This window comes from Giardia intestinalis, chromosome 4 (assembly GCF_000002435.2).
Source record: "Giardia intestinalis strain WB C6 chromosome 4, whole genome shotgun sequence".
In the NCBI taxonomy this organism is placed as follows: domain Eukaryota; phylum Fornicata; order Diplomonadida; family Hexamitidae; genus Giardia; species Giardia duodenalis.
In genome coordinates, this window is record NC_051859.1 from 1,557,191 (window position 1) to 1,582,137 (window position 24,947).

At 47.8% G+C, this 24,947-nt stretch overlaps 11 protein-coding genes across 11 annotated transcripts; 7 read left to right on the top strand and 4 right to left on the bottom strand.

Annotated features, from left to right (window-relative positions):
• Window positions 1–207: 207 nt before the first annotated feature.
• Window positions 208–588, top strand: GL50803_0014989 (uncharacterized protein; the record flags this gene model as incomplete). The annotated part of the gene is made up of 1 exon (XM_038045806.1): window positions 208–588. One exon carries the CDS (start codon window positions 208–210, stop codon window positions 586–588), a length of 381 nt encoding a protein of 126 aa, XP_037902016.1.
• Window positions 585–1,592, bottom strand: GL50803_009571 (uncharacterized protein; the record flags this gene model as incomplete). Its single annotated transcript, XM_038046424.1, has 1 exon — window positions 585–1,592. The coding sequence occupies one exon, from the start codon at window positions 1,590–1,592 to the stop codon at window positions 585–587; it is 1,008 nt and encodes a 335-aa protein (XP_037902017.1).
• Window positions 1,593–1,612: 20 nt separating this feature from the next.
• Window positions 1,613–3,922, bottom strand: GL50803_009573 (uncharacterized protein; the record flags this gene model as incomplete). Its single annotated transcript, XM_001704378.1, has 1 exon — window positions 1,613–3,922. The coding sequence occupies one exon, from the start codon at window positions 3,920–3,922 to the stop codon at window positions 1,613–1,615; it is 2,310 nt and encodes a 769-aa protein (XP_001704430.1).
• Window positions 3,923–3,996: 74 nt separating this feature from the next.
• GL50803_00101326 (uncharacterized protein) lies at window positions 3,997–4,959 on the top strand (the record flags this gene model as incomplete). The annotated part of the gene is made up of 1 exon (XM_001704381.1): window positions 3,997–4,959. One exon carries the CDS (start codon window positions 3,997–3,999, stop codon window positions 4,957–4,959), a length of 963 nt encoding a protein of 320 aa, XP_001704433.1.
• Window positions 4,960–5,102: 143 nt separating this feature from the next.
• On the top strand, window positions 5,103–5,534 carry GL50803_0019230 (Pam16; the record flags this gene model as incomplete). Its single annotated transcript, XM_001704384.1, has 1 exon — window positions 5,103–5,534. The coding sequence occupies one exon, from the start codon at window positions 5,103–5,105 to the stop codon at window positions 5,532–5,534; it is 432 nt and encodes a 143-aa protein (XP_001704436.1).
• GL50803_0087039 (uncharacterized protein) lies at window positions 5,531–14,773 on the top strand (the record flags this gene model as incomplete). The annotated part of the gene is made up of 1 exon (XM_001704385.1): window positions 5,531–14,773. One exon carries the CDS (start codon window positions 5,531–5,533, stop codon window positions 14,771–14,773), a length of 9,243 nt encoding a protein of 3,080 aa, XP_001704437.1.
• A 37-nt stretch (window positions 14,774–14,810) lies between these two features.
• GL50803_0014758 (uncharacterized protein) lies at window positions 14,811–17,900 on the top strand (the record flags this gene model as incomplete). Its single annotated transcript, XM_038045790.1, has 1 exon — window positions 14,811–17,900. The coding sequence occupies one exon, from the start codon at window positions 14,811–14,813 to the stop codon at window positions 17,898–17,900; it is 3,090 nt and encodes a 1,029-aa protein (XP_037902018.1).
• A 353-nt stretch (window positions 17,901–18,253) lies between these two features.
• On the top strand, window positions 18,254–20,482 carry GL50803_008682 (6-phosphogluconolactonase/Glucose-6-phosphate 1-dehydrogenase; the record flags this gene model as incomplete). Its single annotated transcript, XM_001704389.1, has 1 exon — window positions 18,254–20,482. The coding sequence occupies one exon, from the start codon at window positions 18,254–18,256 to the stop codon at window positions 20,480–20,482; it is 2,229 nt and encodes a 742-aa protein (XP_001704441.1).
• Window positions 20,483–20,585: 103 nt separating this feature from the next.
• On the top strand, window positions 20,586–22,001 carry GL50803_0014759 (6-phosphogluconate dehydrogenase, decarboxylating; the record flags this gene model as incomplete). The annotated part of the gene is made up of 1 exon (XM_001704391.1): window positions 20,586–22,001. The coding sequence occupies one exon, from the start codon at window positions 20,586–20,588 to the stop codon at window positions 21,999–22,001; it is 1,416 nt and encodes a 471-aa protein (XP_001704443.1).
• Window positions 22,002–22,201: 200 nt separating this feature from the next.
• On the bottom strand, window positions 22,202–23,716 carry GL50803_008687 (Tenascin-like protein; the record flags this gene model as incomplete). Its single annotated transcript, XM_001704393.1, has 1 exon — window positions 22,202–23,716. One exon carries the CDS (start codon window positions 23,714–23,716, stop codon window positions 22,202–22,204), a length of 1,515 nt encoding a protein of 504 aa, XP_001704445.1.
• GL50803_00101330 (uncharacterized protein) lies at window positions 23,673–24,905 on the bottom strand (the record flags this gene model as incomplete). The annotated part of the gene is made up of 1 exon (XM_001704396.1): window positions 23,673–24,905. One exon carries the CDS (start codon window positions 24,903–24,905, stop codon window positions 23,673–23,675), a length of 1,233 nt encoding a protein of 410 aa, XP_001704448.1.
• Window positions 24,906–24,947: the final 42 nt, after the last annotated feature.

A 24,947-nucleotide genomic window follows, 5' to 3' on the forward strand; every position in this document is an offset into this window, starting at 1 on the left:
CATGCTTTGCCACATATCCCTTGCGAAGCAGCAATCTATACGCAGCATTTTCTGGCCGCCTTCCAGAAGCTTTGGCCTGCCTGAGCAAGAGAAACAGTCGATGCAATTCAGTTTTTAAAGAACTTTAGAGGAGAAAATTATATTCAGTGGCTGTACTTGCGTGACTACCAGTAACGGAGGAGTACTTGAGCTACTTAGAGGACCGGCATGCAGAGACATTTCTTGTATCCTCCGAGAGAACTGCCGTCCCGTTCCTTACTGCAATTCATGAGTACATCAAAGAGTCGCAAAAGGTGTGAGTTGTACAGGGTTTATAAACACTTGGCACAAGTAACTAGACAGGAAGAGTCTACTTACATTTTATCCGGCTTTCTATCTGCAGACATGGAGCGAGATATATGCGGCTCTGGAGATGAAGCCGTCCTACGCATAACTCACGACGAGGCAGGGAGTGGAGATGACAATGGACACGAAAATACTAACGAAAGTAATGAAAGTAGTAGCCTAGGCCAAGGAGACTACGAAACAAACCACTATGAAGAAGCAGACGACTTGCAAGAGAACGACGATGACTTTGGGATACTCTAACTGTATAATCGCTCAACTGCGCATCTAACAAACTCCTGTGTCTCTTCGCAAAAGAGAGAAAGAATGACGAAGTTCCGCGTAACGACAATAGAGTAGCTCCATCGATATCCCAGGTACATTGCTAAGCTAAAAAGGCGTTCAAAGTTTCGGATGAATTTCTTCGGGTGAACAGTGCATGACACCTGCGATGGTTGGTCCCTCGTTTTCATGGGAACCTTATATCTGAGTGTCGAGGACAGGGAAGAGGACGATAATCCTAGCGCTACTAGCATTGTAGAGCTATCTTCTGCCTTAGTAAAGACAGTGAGGCCTAAACCTTTGTCATCAACCGTCGTGGAAAACGTAGTAAACAACTTTGCCAACAAAGTGTTCGCAGTTGGCACAAGGAAGTCTTTGTATGCAGCCTGCTCTACTGTTTCGCCGTCTACAACGCTATCGGAGATTGAAGGAGACTCCAAGGAATGTGGTAATGAGCTCTGCCGGCCGTTGGTGTCGACGTGCTGACAAGACTGAAGAGATAGATGCATAATGAGGTTGCGCAGCCGCGTGATGACATCGTCTGTCCTGTCATTCTTTCCTTTTGTGTACGTTACCGGGATTTCATAGCGTGTAGAAACTTTAGTGAAGTTCCCTCCTGACTCAAGACCACTGAGAAGAAGGTTCTCTCCTGCACAAAGAACCTGAAGCATGTAGCGGTCCCGCTTCATCAGGTAAAAGTTAAGCCATGAAGACTGACTTCCGCCTGCTTGTTCTATGACGTCCAAAATGTGCTGAGCCATGACATCCATGACAAATACCCCTGTTGCAGCAAAATCCATGGAGGAGAATAGAGAAGTGCGATCCATACGTACATGCGTCTTGCTATGATAGCAGATGAGATCAATTTTAGAATCAGGTACGCCATCATACTGAAGCAGGATTGACCACTGTTCTTCTGGGTGGGTACGGAGAATCGAGTAGAGCAGGCTCCCCTTTCCCGCAGTCAAGGAGAAGCGGAAATGCATTCACGACGGGTGGTTAAAATTTACAGCCACGCAGTTGTCATGTTGGCATTGAGTGAGTAGGGAGCCTCGTCTGATAAAGGCGTGTGTAGATCCGTTTCGTGGATAAGCGCTTCTACGCATTTGGCGAACAGGCTGTGTTCGCACAGTAAGGCGTGGGCCTTAGGATACTTGATATCTTTAGACTCTCGGAACTCTGCGAAGGTTCGGGGTACTAGAACAGGAGCATCTGCATCAGGTATATAATCGTTTAGGCAGTCCATGTCGACAGCGTAATAGTCGTACTTTATGGCCATGAGCATCATGCTATTTACCTTCGTACAGAACCTCATAGTCTCGCGGAATATGGACCTAAGAGCTACCACGTAAGACACGGTCCGGAGCTTAGACTTATCCGCACTGAGCTCACAAGGCACCTCATCTTCGTTCTTTTTCACGTCCTTTAAATAGAACAAACACAAGCGAGTAATGGTGTGTTCTAATAGCGATGTGTTCTTAGGACTCAGGCTCACACCCAGTTCAATAATTCCGCTGATGATCCGCACGCCTACAGATTGAATTACCGTGCTTTCTTTGTAGTTTCTCATGATGTTCAAAATGGTACAGAGCCTGTTTGAGCGCACAATATGACTGTACAGGAAGAACGGAGAAATGATTAAGGGGAGCTGCTTCCAGTTGAGACAGTCCCCATAGTTATAGTTCATGACATCATCCACTGAAAACACCGTATCGGTGTACATGTCGGACCACATAAACTCTCCTATTGACGTCTCCTCCATTAGTACGATCTTTCGTAAAGCAAGGTCGGACTGTACATCATCTGTGTCTCCGGCATCGTCAAAGAACTGCATAACCACCTTGGAAGAGTTCGCTACACCGATCGCATGACTAGTATAGAACAGATAGAGGTACGAGGCGACTTGGAGAGCTCTGCTAACCTGGTCATCCGTAGTAGTTCGGTTCTCTGAGGCGCATCTGTCAATGAACGACAAGGCCTCGGCGAGTGTGGTAACTATAGTAATAAACTTGTGAGTGTATTTTGCCTCAAATTCATCAAGTGCCTCATTATCGTAGTGTTGTAGTTCATATTTGCGCGTTTTAGCGACTAGTGTTTTGCCTCCATCTATATTCTCAGTAGACACAGAGGTGCACTTCACCTCTTCCTCTATAGAGTAAATTAAATGACTAATAGCAGTGTTGAAATAGTCGTTACGCTCCTTGATGAATTCGTCGGATAGCTGGGGTGTGCTATGAATCTTCCTGAATTCCTTGTAGTGAAGTGCGACAGACCGCACCACAAGGTACCTCAACATATGAATGATAACTTGGCCGCATATTTTCAATGTCATTAGCATGTCACTTAGTTCGGTCATACTTTTAGAGCTAGTAGAGATGAACAGATACTTGTCAAGGATGAGGCGGTAGTGGTCAAAAATCTGATCGCATAGATAGGGGACATTACAGCGTAAAATAGTGGCCAATATTGTGGAGTATGCTTCTGCCCGGGTGTAGCTGGATATCTTGTTGCCGATGGCAAGCCTAGAAAAGCTCTTCAGCTTATCCTCCATAGTGGCCTTAGAGCGATCCATATCGTTGTTCTTCGTACCGGCGCTAACAACAGTGCCGGTCATGTCTGGAAGCGTAATACCTGCAACCTCGCGGACAAAGTTTCGTATGACGCAATGGGAGGCACAGAGGTCGGCTATCTTCTTCGTCATCGCATCAGTGCGGGTCTGATAATTCGTCAGGAAGAACAGAAAGACATCCTGGGCCTTACTATTGCATATACAGGCAAGCCACTTATTGAGTAGGGCTTTATCATTAGTAAAGAGATCAATTACAGAGGACAGTCTCTCTTGCTTCTTAAGACCTGTGAGAATGAAAAGAGAAAGTCCGTCGATAAGCTCCTGCCTGCCCTTAAAGACAGCGGAGTTCAAGGCGGGTGAGGCGACGGGAGAGTTCACATAATAATGAAGCAGAGTGAACACTCTTACAAGTATCTCCTCACTACTAAAACATGCATCCATTATAGCAGGGTTGGATGGAAAAGCTGAAAAGATGTCAAAGGCTAACGGCGTCAAATCTGAAGGAGACTCTGGAGGAAAAGCAAGATCTAGAAGCTGTAAGATGTTATCAGGCTTTAGAAACACCTCTGTTGCGACGCGAGTGGACTGGCTTACTTCGTTGGATGTGTTCTTATCACGTACGAGGGTATCGAAGTCAACTATTAGTGGTGGCTCGCCATCGTCACGCAGACCCGACCAGTACACATGCTGATTCATGATAGCATCAACTCTGAGCAAGTGTGCTTGGGGATCTGCTTGGGGAAGCATGGGTTTTTAAAATTCATTGCACAATCAGATTAGTAAAATATTTTTGAAAAGTTAAGAGGAAAAACAGGCGCATCATGGACAGTGATAACATTAAACGCTACCATGTCGTAAGCATGTCTCCAGGAAGCGGTCCTCTGCATAGGGGCGTACCAGAACAGGACTCATTTGTCCAGGGGGGTTCAGGGACCCCGGCTTCGACGTTGCAGAACAAGGTGTCTACGTCCCAGCAAACTAGTGAGATGTACAATCCTCATTTAGTATCGGCGAATGTACAAACATATCGCACTAATACCGTGGCACCAGGTCCGCACAGCCTCAATACCTCCTTTCCAGCGTACACTGGAACACAATCCTATCAGGCCCCTTTGGTACACCCATCATATCAGACAGCTACGCAAGGCAATTATAACACAACAACTATGCGCGAATACAATCCGCACTTGGACAAGGACGCGCGTGTGGTTAGCGAAAACGTTATAGAAGTGCCATCTGGACTTCCCGCGCGCATAGTCAGGGAGGAGCCTGTTGAGTTTGTTAAGGAGATAGTAAGGGAGATCCCGAGGGAATATATTCAACGCACTGTGTTTCAAGAGCCGGTTACATACATACGAGAGGTGACCTATGATGAGCCCGTCCTGGTCATGGAGCAAGTCGTGGAACGGGAGCCATATGCATATTATAAACGAACGGTTGAAAACGTCCAAGGGGGTCAACGTATCATTTCTTCAGGAGGAGCCACTGTGCCAGTACAAAGCTTTCCTCAAACTCAAACCCCCACGCAACACTACCCTGGGCTAGCAGCTGCTCCGGGTCCTTACGCAGCATACCCAACCAATACTCAAATGATCCCAACCACCAATTACGTCCAGGGTGCTCCGCGCACGATCCCGCTGAGTGAGGTTAGCTCACGACCAGTGCCGGTACCGGGCGGTCTTCAGGTCTCTCAGCCACCTCCCTCATTAGTAGCTTCACGGGGTACTATAGGGCAGCAACATTACATGGCCGGGAATTCGCGCCTCAATACCTCACGGGGATAAGCGTTGACAGATTAGAAAGTCGATGAAAACTAGGAGCTCTACCTTCCCAGCTACAAGTACCAAAGGTCTATATAGGAACAGCAGCGGAGGAACAGCGAGTGAATTAACCAAATTATTGAACATAACTGAATTTTGCCTCCTAAATGCTTCTTCCCAAGGCTGGGGTAGAGATTGCAAAGGGTCTGACTGCTGGAGTACGGAGTTCCCTGTCTGTTCTTGCAGATAATATAGTAGAGAGTAGTCTGGCCCTCGCAGATATCTGGCATCATGTACGGGCGGAGGTCCGCAGCCTGGCAAAAGCGCCGAATTGGGCCAAAGTAAGGATAGCTCCCATGCCCTTGTCTCAAGCAAGCCAAATACTAGACATAGAATCTGACACTAGCCTGGACAAGATCAGGGCCCAACGTGATAAGTTGCTCGGACAGCTGTCCCTCAGTCCTTTTCTTCAGGTTAAGGTTAATGAGGCATATGAGCGTATTAAAAAAAGTAAATGCGGGCGTTATGCACACCGCCGGGAAAGCCGCAGGGAACGTTGCAGGGAAAGTAAAATTCAGATTTTAAATAAAAACATATGAGTCATAAAGTGCCGGATGTCCGTGAGCAGGCCGGCGCTGAGGAGTATGACGAGACTATATATGAAACTATATACGAGTCAATATACGAGACCTATTTAGAGGACGATTTGCCTCCTGCCACAGAGCCAGCATTAGAAGCTCAGAGATCCCCTTATACCGACATGGGAAAGCCGCTGGGATCCAGGTCAGATCGCTCCTTAGTTTCATTAGAAGCAATGATTACTAATTCGGATCCTACTACCAAGGCAATGGGATTAGACGCGCTTCGTGACAGCAATGATCATGACACAAGGACAAAGCTTGCATATGCATTCCAGTGTCTTGATGATACTAATATGATTATAACTGATGCCGCTATCCAGCTTTTAAGAGTAACAGTTGAAGATGACCCCCTTCCTCTTTTACAAGATGCTTACGAAACGACTACGAAGGAGTTTCATGACGCAGTAGCACACATAACGTCGGATATCATTTTCAGAAGTCAGAAGATGACTGATGCGTCTATCTCTATACTGTCCATGCTTACTCAGGTGCACCTAGACCTCGCTCTTTTTATATTGACGCAGATGATGAACGGCTTTAGGCAAAAGAATATCAAGAACGTCGAAATAACAAGTACTGCTCTCAGGAAACTAGAACTGTACATAGATCGCGCCATTGATTCCTCTGCACTAGTGGAATTTCCTGGAACGCTGATCAAGAGCATAGCAGACAGCCTTACTGTTGCGTTGAAGACAAAGGGGCTAGGAATCAAAGAGGTGGCTGAGGACTATATACTAAGTCTTACACACATCATTCCTTCGGATCTTCTACTAACTGAGTTTACCAAGAATAAGCTTACCTCTGTGAAAGGATTAACGTCTACGGGAAATACCCCCGGGCCGATTTCGCGCCCCATCACAAGGCCTCCTCCCCGGGCGCAGTCACAACCCAAGAACGCATACCAATCTTCTTCCCACAGAGGGTCCCTCAGTACTCATGAGCCTGATAACTTGTCATCAAGAACTACAGGCTCTGTTTCTGGCAGTGGAGTCGTCGGACAGGAGCACGCCGTGGAGGGCTTAGTCGCCAGCCAACAGTCATTTGAGGAGCAAGTTGCTGGGGGTTCACGGCAATCATTCACTGACCGTGATGACTCTCTTACGCAACCTTCCGACAGTTTCTCGAAAACAGACGAGCTAAAGTATGTCTACACACCGCCCAATTTTGACCCCGACGCCGAGGATTGGATATCTATGATGTACATTCCCCGGTCGATTCTTCCTGGGATCACTGACAGTTCCTGGCAGATCAGAAAAGAAGCACTAGAGACGACCGAGCTTCTCTTCAATCCCTTCATTCCCCATCCTCAGCCGTCGCTCACCCTTGCCCAGTGCGAGAATAGAAAGAATAACAAGACAGTTGCAGAAGAGATACTGATGCGCATCAATGAAGTGGTGATCGGTGATCAGAATATAGCAGTGGTAATAGCTGCCCTTGGAGCTCTTCGGATCATGCTGATGTATCTTCCTTCATCCTATTATAGTTCTCACAGTAAGCGTGAAATAACCGAGTCAATACTGCAGAAACTGAAATCAAGAAAGCCGAGCCTTTTATCGCCTTGCTACAATACCGTTGATGTCATTCTGGGAAGATTTTTGACGCTCGAGGAGTTTATTGAGCTCCCCATCCTCCAGAATGCGCTTCCAGAAGTCCCCAGAGATGTAATTGATAAGATCCCCGCAAATTGCTCGTTTAAGGCATTTATAGATCAAGTTGATGAATATATTAAGAAAGACAAGCGACCAATACCCCCATCCAAATCCGCACTCAATACGTATCTTTATATAGAGTTTTGTCGCCTGCTCCAGCGGCAAATGACATTTCTTCTCTTCTTGCTTCTGGGCGGAATTTATAAGAAGGCTGTCTTACAAAGTGTCATCCCCAGTTCTGTCATGGAGCTTCTGTGCGCATATGCTGCGTCGCCAAATGTCGTAATTAAGTTAGACCTCAGTGAAAGCTTTCAAGCTATGCTAGCTGGGATGGGGACGCCGACTCCTCTGAAGACCAAGGAACTTAGTGGTCCATCTTTTACTCTCCCCCTAAGGATGGAAAGCATTGCAGGCCTGTCCAGTCTTCGATACTATCCACTGAGTTTTGTTGCTCATTTGTGTCGAGGATTTTTCTGTGAAAAGAGCCTCTATACTTTGTCTTTTATAAAAATATGTACCGGTACGTTAATGCGGGACATGTCCTCTGAGGTTAGAAGTGTCAGTAAGGAATTCGATGGCATTCTTAACACGTTCATGTCCCTTCATCGTAGCGCACTCAAGCAAAAATTGGGTGGAGCTTCGCGAGGATCCAGTCCGACAAAGAAGACTGGGCCTCATGCTTCTAACGCTGCCAAAGGCCAGAATTCAGGTCACACCCAGGTAAAGCCTGCGCAAATTGCTGTTCATCCCACCGATTCTGATCTCTTAGACTTTGACCCAAAGAAGCCTTCTACACAGGCCTCTCTGAACGACTCTGATCCTACACTTGGGAAGACTCCAGTCAACACCTCTAATGCTAGCAATGCGTCCCAGAAAAGCGATCCCTTGTCGTCACCAGAAAAGCCTAAGACACCCCAGCATGCAAGTGGAAAGGCTGGAGCCCGGAGTGGAACCCCTGCCAAGATGAAGACACCTGTTCGCTCGGTGCAAAGTCAACCCCCGCAAATCATTGGGACTGCGGGAAAGACCAAGTTCATTTATTACCACGCCTATGATTTTCCTGCTGAGATTTTTCGTACTTGCTCCTTCGACAGTGGCACAAACTTCAAACGCGTCAAGATAATGCTTCGACCACCCTCGTTTTTACTCTACAAGATCGGACCTGTTTGTACATCCGATGACCTGACGTTTGTTGAAACGCTTAACACACCAAAGTACGACTTTTCTTTGATATTCCAGCCAGCACATCCACAAGAATCCCGTGAAGGAACTTTCTATGTATTGCGAGATGAAGAGAAAGCATGTTCATGTGTTGAGCCGTTAGTAGATCAGTTCAGTCTCATTATAACAAAGACATTTATGGCTAGTTCACAAAAGAAACCAACCGACAAAGGCCAAAACTTGGCTTCCACAGTTGTTTCTATATTCAGAATCATCGGTATGTTAATTATGACGTGCAATAATGAGAGCACACTGATAAAGATTCTTCCAGCTGCAGGCATTATTTTGAACACAATTTATAGCAAGGATCTAGGCCTCTATAACACGATAATTTCCGCCTACATCTATCATATTCTGACCTTTATTCCGTACCGCTTTACGAGCAACCCTGCAAAAGTAATCACTGCGTGGAAAAAGCTTCTCACTGTTTCGTTCGATATTCACGGGCTTGTCCCAGTCTACTACACACTATTTGCTATCATGGCAGCTATCTGCAAAGAATTGGAAAACGAAGACGGCGAACTCAACATCCGGAACGGGCAACATGTCCTGACTCTGGGAGAGTACCTACACGAGGTAGTTAAGTTTCTCCACGACAAGTTTGATCCCGTCCATTCTGCAGCAGGGTTCTCTCTTCGGGTAACATCGGAGCTTCTTATTCATATCCTCGAGCTTGGCGCTTACCTCTACGGAGGGTGTCCAGCCCTTACAGGGCCGTCTGGGCTTCTAGTCCGTGTTAGTTCAAAGCTACTGGCTATGCTGGTTTACTTTCTCCGAAATGTTAACGGGTTAGAACAGATGGACCCTGTCTTTCTCAGCAAGGTACTGGACTGTGAAGTAATTCCCACTCTCAAGGGTCTCTATTCATCGGGGGCCTTCGAGGCTGCTTGCATGTACAGCGCACTCAACTGCTTAAGAACGATTAGGGACGCTGATAGCGAGCTGGCGAAGTACATCCAGGCAGTGTTGACATGTTGCAATAAGACGGATTTTCCTCGTTTGACCCTAAGCACGCGTGCACCCAAGACGTGCATGCAGCTAGATGTTGAGGCAGACAGAGGGAAAATACATAATTGTGACTTCAGAAAGCCCACCAATTTGTACACCGTAATCCGCGACCTTAGCGTAAAGAATCCGGGAATTTACGATGCTCTAGCCATACAAGGGCTAGTATCAATACAAAAGTATGCTGTAGCTTCTGATAAATCACTTCAACAGCCTGCAAAGCCTGTGAATGAGCAACGCGACTCCAGAGAGCAGCGAGTTCTTGCGGGAGGAGAGACATTGCACAATGTCTCTTCAGGCTTAGTTGATGGCAGCCTCCAAGATGGACGAAAGCAGCGGTACAGTGTAGATGAGTGTATGACTGCTGAAAGGACATCCCTGGATGGAGACCGGAGCATCAGAGAAAGGCCGCCTTCGTCGCGCCCCTCCAGTGCTAGGTCTCGACGGAGTATCTCGCACAGAGATAGCTCAAGCATGTATGATGATGAGCAAGATACTAGCCAGGCATTTAAGCATGAAAAAGATAGAATCGGGAAGAATGACGCGCACATTCGTCAACGAGCTGTTTTGCACCACACTATAGACTCAGCAATGAAGGCACACCAGTCAGTAGAAAGTCCAGACAATAGCCTGCAGCAGGAGGATACATCTTCTGTTCTGGCATCTGCGGAACGCACCAGTGTTACTGACGGAGATCGTGAACGCTCTACTCTTAAAAAAGCGACCTCCACGCCTTTGCGAAAGATTGCCTCGAGTATGCGGAACAAGTCGTCGACTATCTTGCAGATGAAGCTCTCTAATATTCCAGAGTTTCTCCAGCCATACTATAAGGCTCCTGGTTTTGAACTGCCACTAAGCAAGGTTTTGGGCGTATTGTCTGAATATGAAAGTGCTTTAAGCGCAGAAAAAGATTCCATGATGCGCTCTGACTTAACTATAGCCATGATTCAGGCTCTATCTCTTTATGAGGATCACAGCATTGACAGCACAAAAATAAGCCGCAAGCTTCTCCAATCTATTGATGAAAAGGTACACACAGAATCCAATGCCAATGCAGGAGACTACTACCTTCTCTTGATGACAGAACTAGCCAGGACTGGCACTGTGTTGTCTGTCTTTGAGCAGGCCTGGTCTATTGGTCTGATCAATATGCTGGGGATGACGAGGAGGCCTATCACCAGGAGCTATGCTATTCAGGCGCTAAACATGTGCATGAATAGCCATGTTATATTAACAGCTACCTCCGTAACAAAAAGCTATATGGGTGGATCAATTTTGAAGGCTTTGAATGGAACTTCAGCCAGCTACTCCATTACATCGCCGACAGCAGGGATAATCGCAACCATCAAGCAGGAGACACTTAACTGGATTCTTTCTGACATGCTTCCATCCATCATTTCATTTGTGTCGGAAAGCGAGGTGTTCTACACATTCGAGAGTAGTGCTGTTTTACACCAAATTTGGATACAGTGCGAAGATTTGGCTGCTAACTCCAAATCAACTGCAATGCGCGGAACGGCCAATGAAATACTGCACATGCTCCAACAAGTTCAAGCTGCGTGCAAGGAGCAAGAACCAAAGAAGCCTGTGCGGCCGAGCAAACTGAATAGAGAGGAGATCCTAGGCAAAGAGCTGGCTCAAACAATCAATGAGCTAGAGAAAACAACTCGATATAACAGCAAGAATACAGACGACGTCATAAAGCAGGCCCTTTCTGCGGAGCGCAACAGGCTAGCCCAGCCTCCTCGGGGGAGCAACGATGCTAACACATCGTCTATTTGCTCCGAAGACGGCTTTTCTACGACAGCTATCTACCTTGGCGGACTGTCAACAGTACATGCTTCAGTACCTGATGACCATCAAGGCGCGCCTCAACACAGCACCTCTGCTCGCTCAACTATGTCAAAACCTGCTATTCCTCGACATGGCAACAGTGCCAGACAGAGTCTTGATGTTAATGAGGGTTTTGAAAGCGTTCAGAATCCTGCTGAGGCTGGCCCAGTCCGTAAAGAGTCGACTGATAGCTACATGGTGGACGATCTAAACGAACCGTCTTTTCGCTCTGTCGCGAATAGCTCATTACTAGAGCGACATAGCGAGCCGATGGAATCTAGAAACATCTCGCATTCATCACGGAGCTCTCTTAGCCAGAACCATCCTAGTGAGAGCTTCAATGCCCTGTCTGTTCACGGAGACAGTACCATGGCCAAGTCATCACTGGCTATAATTTTGCACAATGTCTACATACCCTTCAGCGGGCGACACGAGCATCGATTTGCCGCCGCTTGCAAGCTTGTCTGTGACAGCTCTTGCATCATCTCTCTGCTTACTCCGTATATTTTTGAGCGACAGGCATCCATAAGCGCCACAGACATTAGAGTGGTCAGGCATGTCATCAATGAATCTATACTGAATTCAGATATCACAGCACCGATGATAGACCTCAACGGCGTAGACCCCAATAGCCTTATCCCCATTCGCTCTGTCCACTTCAATGAAGAGGACGTACACAACGGCGTTTTGGCAATCCTGAAACAATATAAAATGGAAATTGGAGCTACCGATAAATATTCCAAAGAGAGTATTCAGGCTTTTTCCTCTGTGTCATTGCTCTACTCTGCCCTTGTTCTCTCCAACGATTTCGTCACAGAAGGATGGCGTCCTTTGGCGTCCACCGTTGCCACTGTCTGTAAGTGCATAGGGACTCTGTGCAAGTATATCAAAGACCTAAGGGATTTTAAGATCCTTGTGGGTCCCCTGCTTGTGAGGTTAACTATGCAGCCATCGTATCAAGAAAAGCTGGCCATCCAAAGAACGCTAGACGCTCTCTTTGAACGCCACCAAGCGATTGAGGAAGAGTATCTGAAGACGCCAGGCAAGCGCATTATTCGCCACTTTCTCCAAAATTACATGGAGGTATTCAATGATAACGGAGCAAACATTCACCTAAAGTATACCACCCTGAAGGTTATTACCGAGTATCTTGAGATGATTGTCGAGGGAATAGATGATTTTCAGAAGGTCCAGCCGATTATAGAACCGTGGCTCCCCTCTGTCACTGCCTTCTTCAAGCGTCTATGCATAGTAACGTTTAAGAAGTCCTGCAAGGTCTCGGACGAGTTGGCTGGGAAGGCGTTTATAGACTATGTCAAAACTGAATTCAAGGACCCGGCAATTACAGTGGAATACATAAATAACATTCTTGGCACAAAGGAGAACTTTTTGTTGGCTCTTTATAACCTGTCCGGTACTAAGACTATTAACTCGTTTAGGCATTTCTACCGAGCATTCATAGATAAGTTGAGCCCTGCAGATGCAGACCTCGTATCTACCTGGTTAGAGTCAGTCTTGAATGGGCAGACACTGCGGGTTGACATAAAGGAAGCGACAATGGTGGCAGATATGTTCAGCCCCGGAACCAATGAGTACGTTGAGTACGACATCGTCAGCATTAACGAATCTATGGTAGATGATCTCCCCACCTCTCTTAACGATCCGCAGAATGCAACCTCGAAGCGTGCTGCCCAATCGCAGCTGACACCAACCCTTACCAATTCCATAACCCATGCTAAGGAAGGCGTTCTTTCTAACGATCCCCTCATGGATATCTATAACACTAGTCCACACAAGGGCCAGCGCACTGACATGGATGCCCTTCTGCGAGATGCGGAACAGGTACTAGGGCAATCTTTGCGTCAGTCGCTCTCTGCTCGTGCAGTGGCTGAGAGCATGCGTTCACAGTCAAAGCAACATGATACTCTTGAAGGAGACAACGATATGGTAGAACTTTTTACACGTATGGGGACTTTGGTTACCGATGTGGACGTAGATTTGTTAGATGAGAAGGTTGCCGAGGAGCTCCGTTCTTCTAAACTATATAAGAATCGCAGCCAGCAGAAGGATGTGGGCAGGACACCAGGGACTGCTGCTTCAGTTGAGCGCGATCCCCACGAGTCTGTGGCGTCTGCAGTGCCGCCCCTGCCGGCTGCACTGTCGTCATATACTGTGCCTAGCCTAAGTTTGGATGAGGCAAGCTCGTTCAATGCAGACGCTGAGAAAGGCCTCTACCCTTCAAAGCTGCAAGATGGTCGGGTAGTCAACCATCTAGCGGATGCTATAGCGGATCGAGCTGCCGAGAAGAGCTCTGCCAACCCATCCCCGTCTAAGGAAATATCTGTCGTCAAGCTTCGGGACTTCCCCTCAACTGATAGGTTTGTCAGTCTAGCCAAAAGTACCGAAGGACTACCTCTAGCGGTCGCTGGAGTAGTAGATCAAATAGACTACAAATTCAAGACTTTGGACACTATTGAGCGGCTGCAAAGTGCAGCGCGTCTATCTGACTCTACCCTGACGGAAGCCATGTCTTTTACCCTTAAGAGCCTTACCGATAGCATGACAGGCACCATAATCAAGACCTTCAACAGTGAAAATATGCGGAAGCTTGTCGATACCATGCTCTACATTAAACGACAGCTCACTGTTTCGCTGCAGGATGACACAACCATGATGCTCTTTATCACAAGGATAGTATCCTTCTTACAAAATTACCTATCAAACCCTTCCTTCCGTGGGTTAGTGCAAGCCAAAGAGTTTCACGACTTGCAGGATATACCAGCAGACCTAGGAAAAAACAAGCCATCGTTTTATGGCGAGGACATAGCTTTTGAGGCGATAAAGCAGGTCCAGCGCAGTATCTCGAGCCTCTCAGGGACAGGGCTTGATCCCGTGCGGATATCCATGCTTACTCTCTTGATCGAGGACTGTCTGACACTGCTAACGCTCATAATAGACGGGTCATCAGCGACACACTTGATTAAGGCATTGATTCAGATGTTTACTGTGATCTACGAAGAGGGCCTGCTGGTCTACAGGGCATCCGAGTTCCCTCTCTTGAGACCCTACTATACTACGAGCCATAGTATAGTCCAGAATATCCTGAACAGTCTTTTGGACAAGCTGACCCAGATCGTGGCCCATGCACCACAGGATTTCAGTCAGGACATCATTCGTTTTCACGCAGAGTTCTTAGCCAAGAAGGAAGTTCCTCAAGCCGCCAGTGCCTTTTCCGGAACACTCTTCTCAATATTCTTGATTCTGTCTGGAAGTCTTTCCATGTATCCCAACATTAATAATAAGCAACACTCCAGTTATAATCTCACGTCTGGCCACAGCTCTTGTCCGTCGGAGCTAACTTTCCTTTACCCTCGACCGTGCATCATCACCTGTATCAAGCGGCTGACAGATGATTTGGACACTGCTGCAAGAGACACGCTTTCTACTGTTTGTGGTCTAGAGATCGTTAGCCAGCTTGGCAGCCTTTGATTAGCTAAATTTGTAATATTAGTAAACAGTTGACTTGATGGATTTGGACCAGCTCATCAGTCTGACTGTTGCAGAGCCTCTCACAGCCAATCAGCGCGCCCCCGATGCTGATATTGGTATGTTGGTGAGCCAGCTTGTGTCTCGATTAGAGTCGTCACCTGCCTTGGAGACGCAACTTCACAGTTTAAACGAGCTATCGTTGCTCGCTACAACCAACCCAGGGCCTCTTCTAGTCTGCTTGCCTTCAGTATGCAGACTATTATCGTCTCCCGCTGTGTCTCCTACTATCCTGTCGGCTTTGTTTTCGTTTTTGTGTGCGCTCTTCGCATCCAGCGCTAGAGATCAAGCAGAGGACACACAGCATCGTACAACTGCCAAGGTTAGCTTTCTAAAAGAGTCTACGAATGGGCTATCCCTTGCATTCGCATATAGTACGCAAACCCAAAACGCTGCTACGTCCCCAGCGCTGTCAGTCTTGGTATGGTTACTAACCGACACTGACTCCATGGATCTTGTCGCGAAGATCCTACAGCATAAGATACAGACACCCAGCTTCTCCACAGAAACGTGTCTGGCCGAACGCTTTGTGCAGCTTTTGCGGATTGCGAACCCTGATGCATTTACAGTTGTCGATCTAATCTTGTCCATACCAGGGGCCATGGACGGTCAATCTACCCTCGTAGCATCATGTATTAAAGCAGGTATATTGGAACAAGCACTTAAGAATATAGAAGCAGACAAGGTCACAACCCCTAGGGCGATATCTTCAATGCATATATTAACTAAAAGTGTAAGTCTGGCAGCCAATCTTTCATCGTCGGATGCTACATTTTCCCTATCTCAGGAGGTGATCCAAAGAAACATCATCGGAAGTCTCGGAGACCTTGTCCACGCTTGTACATATTCGCTGATCAATGATCTAGCTAATAAAAAGCCATTTGGAGATGCAGTTGCTACGGTACTGTCAAGGTCCCTTAGTCTGGTCAAGACACTTATTTCATCGGAGACTAAACAAGCCATTCTCGACTCTAAGATTTTCTCATATTCGCTGATGCTTGTGTGCAGCCCGGCAGATGCCGATTTTATTCATAAGGACATACGCTTAGTGTCACTCGACGCAGCAAGTCTTATTATGCAGCTAGTCGGGACTGACCAAGCTTCACATCAAAAGATGGCGAATACGGTTCTTCTGTCTCTCCAACCAGGCGTGCCAATGCGGTCTATCGATGTGCTTACACGTCTGTCCCACATCTTGACCGCTTTAGGAGATAGGGTTGACCCAGAGTTCTATGATGCAGTTCTGCACCTGCTTTTGGGGACATATCAACACAAAGACCTGGTGTCTGGGTGCCTCAATGCAGTGACTAATCCGCTCTTCTCACTCTATAAAACATCGTGGACTGATGGCTTTAAGCTTCTTGCACGTACCTTAGGAATGAAGGCTCCCGAGGATGTGTTAAGAAAGTCTAGCAACGAGCAATTGTATGCACGCTTTTTTGCATATGTACAAGAAGCCCAGAAAAGCTACCGAGCAGTGATCGTTCAGGTGCTTGGGAAAGGTGACCCCGGACCGAAGTGTTCCGTATCAAAGCAGTCGTGTCTCAACTTGATGCAGTGCATGGAAAACAGTGAGTCGTCCCCAACTGTGCTTGCGGCCTCGGCGGCCTGTCTTCTTAGCATAATCACGAATGACAATAGAAATGGCCAATGTCTTGCTCTCAGTGCACTGTCTTGTCCAAAGACTATATATGATATCATACCAACTTTCCTGGGAGCACTTTTTGGGTCGACCGCCCGCGTTCTACTGAATCAGCAACCGGCGGTTAACCTTCTCACTCTTCTCATAGCTTTATTAGACATTCTTAAAAACGAGCACTTCTTCGTAGTCATTTCTTTGTTTTACATTGGTAGCCCAGCAGAGTTGGTGAAGCACCTCAGCACCTTTATAGCTGTATCATTAAAACCCGACACCTCTATACTTGTAAGAGCCATGACTGCATCCATTGTAGCATCTATGCCAGCGTCCTTCTATGCAGCAGTTTCTCCTATGCTTTCGGAGACTTTTACTAACGGTGACTCTCTGAAAACTGCGCTGGAAACTGTACTTGTTCAAGGAAAAGCAGCGCAGCTGCCTGAGTCTCCTATCCTACTTCCGCACTTAGCACGCCTCAAGACCAACATCGATACTATGATAGATACATTAAGGGCACTCCCTCTTGTTCAGAAAGCCCCAACAACAACCCCGGCACTGCCGGTGGTCCACTCTCTGGAGGAGCCAGACCAAACGGTCCTGCCACAACCATCCACATCGCTACCACACCCGTCAGTTGTATCTGTAACTACTTTCACTCAGACAGACTTAGATGTAGACGCCCTTATGGCAGAGCAAGCGTTACTGCGACAGGAGCTTGCCCGGCTCCAAGAAGAGAATGCAAGGCTTACTCAGGAGTTATCTAGACAGATGCAGGCACCTACCTTCGGGGATCAACATACTCACGCTTCTACCAATCCAACCTTAATATTTGAGTCTCAAGCTTTTGAATCTCCTCCCATCGATATTGTAGAGAATAACACAGGTGAGATAAATATACCAGCTATAGCTAAACCCGAGCACTTGACATCAGGAACCGAGGAAAGTGACCATGCAGAAGAGAAGCTGGACAGCGAAATCCCTAATGTAGGCATATCTGACTACTTGCAGCCATTGACAGATGCCACGGCCACAAGTAATCCGGAAAACTTTTTTGATCAGATAGAGTCGCAAGCCTCTTTGACAATCAGCGCTCCGTTCGACCAAAACCCAGAGTTGCTTACCAGTAACATTTCCTTAGCAAACGCAGACCTTGGGCTATCCACACAGCTCTGCCCTGACTTGCATGTCAATCCGAGCCAAGACTTGTCGGATCCTGTCTCGTTACCACTGCCAGATGATTCGCCGACAGTACAGGAGGCTCCGCCTGTCAACGAACAACCGCCTATTCCCATGGTTCCAATGAACATACCCGTTCCAACCAGTAATACAGTGAGCAGTAGAAGGCCAGGTCGAGGGGGGATCAGAGCACGATATGCAACAGGCCTAAGCGAGGACGCACGCAAAAACATTGCTACGGCGGAGCAAACCAGTTAATTGTTGTAGTAGTTCGTTTCCAATATGCCAGCTTTAATAGGCTTTGGCCTTATGGACTTTGTTGAAAGATCACGCACGACCTTGGCTTCCATCCCTAGTCTATCCTTTGAAGCCTTTTAAAGTACTGCAAAATAAAGGCTCCTAAGTTAGGGGAGCATGTATAACTGGGATTTTCAGGTAGCACAAATTGCGAAGCTCAGTGACAACTGCGTAAATCTAAAATGCCTTACTTTTCTTCTGGGATTTGAGAAGGCTATGAAGGCGGAGTTGTTATGAACTCTACACTAACAATACTACAAAAACACGTATTTGTAGCATTTCTAGTTCGTATCACCTAAAAATAAAAGCCAGCGATGTTCAAGCCTTCCTGCGTCTTCGTCATCATGGGGGCATCAGGGGATCTTACTTATAAGAAGCTTATCCCTGCCATCTACAGCCTTGCCTCGGACGGCTACCTTCACAAGGACACTTGCATCCTTGGCGTTGCACGCTCAGACATTAAGCTGGACGCCTTTCATAGTCGTATTAAGGACGGTATAGATAAGTATTCACGCCATGGGACAGGCCCTGGGTCTGCTACAAATCGAGAACCCTGGAGCACCTTTGTGAAGAGACTCAACTACCATCGCATAAACAACATGGAGGCACTGAGTGACTATAAGGCGCTAGCGGAGATTGTACTCTGTAAGGAGCCGTATAAGGACCTTGAGCGCGTTGTCATTTATCTTGCCCTCCCGCCTGGCGCTTTCTATGCCGCAGTCACCAACTTGGGGGAGTCGGGTCTCAATAACAGGAAGTGTACAATAGTAGTGGAGAAGCCCCTCGGGTCAGATCTCCACACAGCCATGGAACTCGAAAAGTTGCTCCACAGCCAGTTCAAAGAAGACCAGATAGCCCGCATTGACCATTATCTGGGGAAGATGCAAGCACTCAATATGATGGGCTTCCGATTCTCCAACGCGTTTGTTGAGCCAATCTGGAATGACAAGTACATAGATCGCATCATCATCACTGCCTCTGAGGAGATAGATGTTAATGGGCGGATCAGCTACTACGACGCCAACGGCATCATTATTGATATGGTTCAATCCCACCTTCTTCAGCTTCTTGCCCTTACGACCATGGAAGCCCCCATAGACATGACCGCAGATGGCATACGCAACGAAAAGGTGAAGCTTCTGAAGTCCGTTGACCCCATTCGTGTCGAGAATGTCCTGACAGCCCAGTACGACGGGTACCTCAAACACGAGGGCGTTCCGGAGGGCTCTCTTGCTCCAACAGCTGTCTGTCTTAGGGTGTCCATCAACAATGCACGCTGGAAAAGGACGCAGTTCATCATCCAGACATGCAAGTGTGGGGCTACGCGCGAGACCCGAATTGATGCTGTCATGCGTCCTTCGGGGTCGCGCATTCTCAATACTGTTAGCATGGTTCCGGATCCTAACATTTTCTCGTTCCTCGTGCACCCCACCGAAGGGATTCAGATCAGTTTCGAAACCATGGTGCCATCAATATCTTCTTCCACTCTTGCGTGCGACAACAGTGGATGCATCGAACGGGAGCCGGGTCCGTTTTTGACCAAGCCCGTGACGCTGGACTTTGACTACCAGAAGTCGCATATCATCACCCAATCAGCATATGAGCGTCTGCTACAAGAGGCGGTTGCAGGGGATCTATCCAACTTTACACGTACTGATGAGGTAGTTGCCCAGTGGAAGATCGTAGCAAACATATTGGATAACAGCAGGAACAAGCCCATCATATACGCTAAGGGCCTTCGTCTTCTTCATCCCATCTGCCTCGACACTTGGAACTACGGAAAGGAGTACATACGTCGCTTAGCATACGGCCATTGCAGGTTGCGTGTTGCTTGGGAAATCACTGCCACGGCAATACTCGCGTGCGAGACCGTCAGTAATAAGGTCATTCACTCCGTCGCACTGTGGGCTGAGACCCACACGCTGAATAATAGCTTTGACATAATTCTCGCCGGTGGCACCACCCCCAAGCATTGCTATGAACACATGAGCCGCCATCTGATCAAGCACTTACCACTGGAGGTGCGGAAGCGCATATTCATCTGGCTTTCAGATGAGCGTGAGGATACGTGTGCCAGGAACAACGGGAAAATGATCAAGGAGTGCTTTAAGGACAGCGGAGTTGTTATCAATGAAATCTATGATGGAAGCAAGAGCTTTGAGACCAGCATCCGAGAGTACTCAAAGAAACTCGAAGGAGTAGAGGTCTTTAGGGCAGCAATTCTGGGGATAGGCACAGATGGCCACATATGCTCACTCTTCCCAGGTTGTCTTCCCACTCTCACCAGCAGAGAAGATCAGTGCATCATGGTTGAAGTCCCTCAGCTGGGAGAGCGGCGAGCAACCATCACTCCTCTGGTCATACAAAGAATTGCAGACGTTATCATCCTTGCCACTGGAGAAGATAAGACCACAGCATTGACTCGACTTGCCTACGCGCCTTTCCAGCCGGCCTTCATTCCTGCACAGTTGGCCACTGCACAGTCTAGCACAACTGTGGTCTGTGATCACACCGCGCGTTCATCTAGGCCAGTGTTCAATTAATGGCTCCACGCAGTAAATTGTGATAACAGACTTTTTTTATTGTCACCAGAAGTTGGTCTACAGGGGTTTGCGGCCCTGTAGTGTGAAAAATAAAACAGGAGCCATGGACATTGGCATCGTGGGGCTGGGTGCAATGGGCAAAAACCTTGCGCTCAATTTCCACCGCAATAAGTTCAAGGTTGCTATCTACAACAGAACGCACTCGAAGGCGAAAGCTGTTGCCGATGAGCTCAAGTCAGAGAGCTTAAAAGCGTACGAGTCCGTCAGTGACTTTGTAGCCTCTTTGGTAAAGCCTCGTGTTATCGTCCTCCTCGTTCAGGCAGATGCTGTCGATTCTGTTGGGGAGATGATGGCTAAATGCATGCAGGAGGATGATATCATTATAGATTCAGGTAACTCTTACTACAAGCTCACAGAGGAGCGTAAGGTTCGCTTTCACAAGAACTTCAAAGTGCATTTTTACGGGATAGGCATTTCGGGCGGTGAAGAAGGCGCCCTCTGGGGGCCTGCGATAATGGTTGGCGGGGACGAAGAGAGCGCAAGAAAGCGCCTCCTTCCACTTCTTGAGAAGGTCTGTGCAGACCCCCAGGTCGAGGGGACTGATGGAAAGAAATGCATATCTTATTGTGGGCCCGGAGGTGCTGGCCACATGGTGAAGATGGTGCACAATGGCTGCGAATACGGCATCATGCAACTTATTTCCGAGGCAATCGCCATCTTTCGCTCGGTCCTCAAGTTTTCCGTGGAACAGGTGGCCGATGTCTTTGCGTTGTATGCAAGGACCGAAGGCTGCTATCTGTTCGAAAATGTCGCCCAGATACTATACAAGAAGGAGGATGACAAGCCTCTTATTGACTTTGTCAAAGACGTGGCCATGCAGAAAGGGACTGGCCGTTGGACGTCTATCGAGGCGCTGAATCTAGGGGTATGCGCGACGATCATTGATGCAGGCGTGGCTGCACGCACGTTCTCGAGCTCAAAGGACCGCTTTCTGATGCATGTCGAGGACTCCACCGCGTTGCTGAAGTCTGTCTTCACACAGGGTCTTTGTAAGGACGCTATCATGCGTTCTCTGCTGGCCGCTATGCTCCTTGCATTCCAACAGTCTATCTGCGTTATTCACGCCCTCTCCGAATCTATGCAATACAACACAAGCATCTTTGAGGCTCTTTGCTCCTGGCGCGGAGGCTGCATAATTCGCATGAATCTTCTTACACCGCTGGCGGACTTCTACAAGCAGAACGCCAACAAGCGTGTACCGCTGATGCATGCAAGCTTTGTGAAGGAAAAGTACATCAATCGTGACGTTGTCTCCCAGCTCAGGTTGCTGGTCTCCTCTGCCGTGAAGGCTGGGCTGCCTATACCGGCTTTTTCGTCTGCTATGACATATCTCGACATGATCCAGACTGAGGTTCTGCCGACCAAGTATATTCAGGGCATGAGGGATAACTTTGGAGCTCACACCTATGAAAGGATTGACAAGGAAGGTGTATTCCACTCTGTCTGGACTGAGAAATAAGGAGTGAATATTGTGTTGTGTATGGGTTGTTGTGTGGAGTAAGGCTTGTGGAACGTAACGTTATCGGCTGTTATGTTCAACACTTTCATGTCAGCTCCACAAGGGCTCTACAACTAGATTGTATCCACGAGCCCTGTGTGTACGTCCACTTGAAACAGGGGAACCTGGGAAAGAAACCAGACATGATCACTCAAAGGAATTCACTGGGAGCTGCTGACTGCACAGGTACGGGACTGGTGGGTCGAGTCACAGCTGCAAACTCCTCCCTTGCACTGGCCATTGTTTGAGCATACTATGTCATTTTCCTTATCAGTGATACAGGCGTCACTGACGCAAGCGCCGTTGATGAAGCGGCCGTCCTTAATGCACTCGCAGGTGTGGCCGCTTTCTTTTTCGACACAGTGTCCGTAGCCTCCGCAGACGGTCTTGGAGCCATCCGAATAAGTAGTCACGCAAACATTTGGCACACAGTAGCCGAGGACATATTGGTAATCTGTGGGACAATTATCGTAGTTCTCACACTGCTTTCCAGAGAATCCGTCCTCGCACTGGCAAGCATCGTTGACACAGAGCCCATGATGACTACAAAGGACAGAAGCGAGACTGACGCAGTCCTTGGATGCGCATGTAAGGGTGTTCACATTCCTGTAGCCTCTGTCACAGCGGCAGCTCACAGATCCAGACTCCCCTTTGACACAACTGCCGTGTCCGTTACAGACACTTACACCACCATCCGACTCGTCTGTAATGCATGCATTATCGATACATGCACCATCCACTCTTGTAGCTCCAGGAGAACAGTCTTCGCACTGTTCTCCGCTGTACTCTGTGGGGCACTTACATTCCTTGCGTCTAAAGTTACAAGTGCCAACATTATTGCAAAGAATAACGGTGGGCCCGGTTGAATCGGTGAGGCACTTAGTAGGGTAGCATGTTCCACCTACCAGAGTCTCATCCTCCTCGCACCCGACTGTCGTGATTTCACAGAGCTTTCCATCGTAACCGTCATCGCAGACACACTTATCCCTCTTACAATACCCGTGTCTATTGCAAACACCTTCACTCAGATTGTCTGAGATGCAATTATTGGAGACACAGGTGAATGGGCCCAGTGTGATCGCATCGAGGGGATCACATCTGCATAGATAGCTCCAATTATAGCTCATGCAGATACCCGCGCCTCCGCACTCGTCTTGGGTGCCGTCCGGATACGTGGTCACGCACTCGTCGTAAATGCAGTTGTCCCCAACAAGAACACCTCGCTTTGCGCATATCTCACACTGATCGCCTTCAGATGTATCATCACATTGGCAGTGCGGTCCTTCCTCGCTATCCACAATACAGATCCCTCTGCCGTTACAGAGCCAAGTTCCAGTGATGCAGATCTCAGGCATGCAGTAGTAGACCGAATTATAGAGCTCATAGCCAGGGTCACACTCGCACTTATAACGACCGTTTGGTTGCTCTCTACACTCTCCGTGACCGTTACAAAGAATCGTCCCGTCTACACATGCAGCCGGCTGGCAGCCACTGTGAGTTGGAGAATACTTTTCATCGCAATTACAAACTCCGTAATCGTCACAGGTTCCATGACCACCACAAATTGTTCCATTAAAGAGACAAGAGCTGGGAATGCAAGAATTTTCATACTCAGTTGTGTCGGGGGGACATTCAAGGCTGTGAAGACTTATCAACAGAAACAGAAGACGAATCATTATTTTTATAATCCATCAAATCCTCAACATCATTCTTACTGTCCTCCTCAAAATTCTGCTCTACTTTTGGAAGACGCTGCAGTGGAATTAAACCAACAGCGCAAAGAGCTGAAAGAGGCGTGATGGCCCCGACAAGGCAATCTATCCATGAGAAAGCACGGTAAAAGGCAGATAATACATAGCCAAGAACGTTCCCCAAAACCATTCCAGCATAGCATAATGCAGTTGCTTCTACGCAGCGTGTCTCCAAATAGAGAATCCCCATTGCTGAAGAAAGCGCGCCCGTTGCCCCCAAGGTCATAGGCCCCATCATGATTGCAGTGCTAAGAAACGTCGATGGGAAACAAAGTGAAAGACCTGAGATGGAAAGGAGGAATGTGGAGATGACTGCGGCTGGTGCTAGAGGGAGGGCTGTAATGAGTCCAGCCAGAGACGACAGAGCCTGTGCTGCGGAGAGGACAATCACCAGAATCTGTTGCTTATCCACTGTGAAGATATCAATCCGCTGATTAAACGTTTGAAAATAATAGCTCTGATTTAGAATCACAATAAGCACCAGCACCGCAGAAATCCAGACTAGCCCTCTATGCAGTACCAGCTTCAGCTGCTGGCATAGCTTCGAAGGTAACACAGGAGCAATCTCAATACGCCACATGGTTAATAGGAAAAATCCCGCTGCAACCCCGTGGAGAATGAGCCAGCATCCCAAGGAGAGCTCTGGTGCAATAGGGATCTGTGTCAACTGGTAAACAAGGATCGAGATTGCAAACCCAATTGTTACGGAGACCCGGATCCGAGAGAGCTTATCTTCAAGTCGGTACGACAAGGTGTACGACCCAACGCAGAAAAAGTTAAGTATGACTTGGCCCAGAAGTATGAATGGAGGAAAAAGCCGGACTCCAAGGATAAGACACGCGATTCCTATTAGCTCTCCACTGAACATCACAAGAAATGCATAAACAAGGCCAAGCGAGACTTCTAAGCGTCTAGCTAGTAAAAGGGACATTAGGAGACCCCCTATTGTGAATGTAAGAAGACCGGTGACGTATGCTGCTGACATGAATCTTGCAGAGCCCCAGTCGTGCCGGGTTGCGCTATTTTCGAAAGCAAACCAACCGAATGTACATCCAGCTGCGGTTGCGTTGATAGATAGAACTGCCAAGTACCGTAGAAATATGCGCCAGCCCATCTTTCGAGCTTTTTTGCCCTACCCTATCCTGCTCTGTTGCTA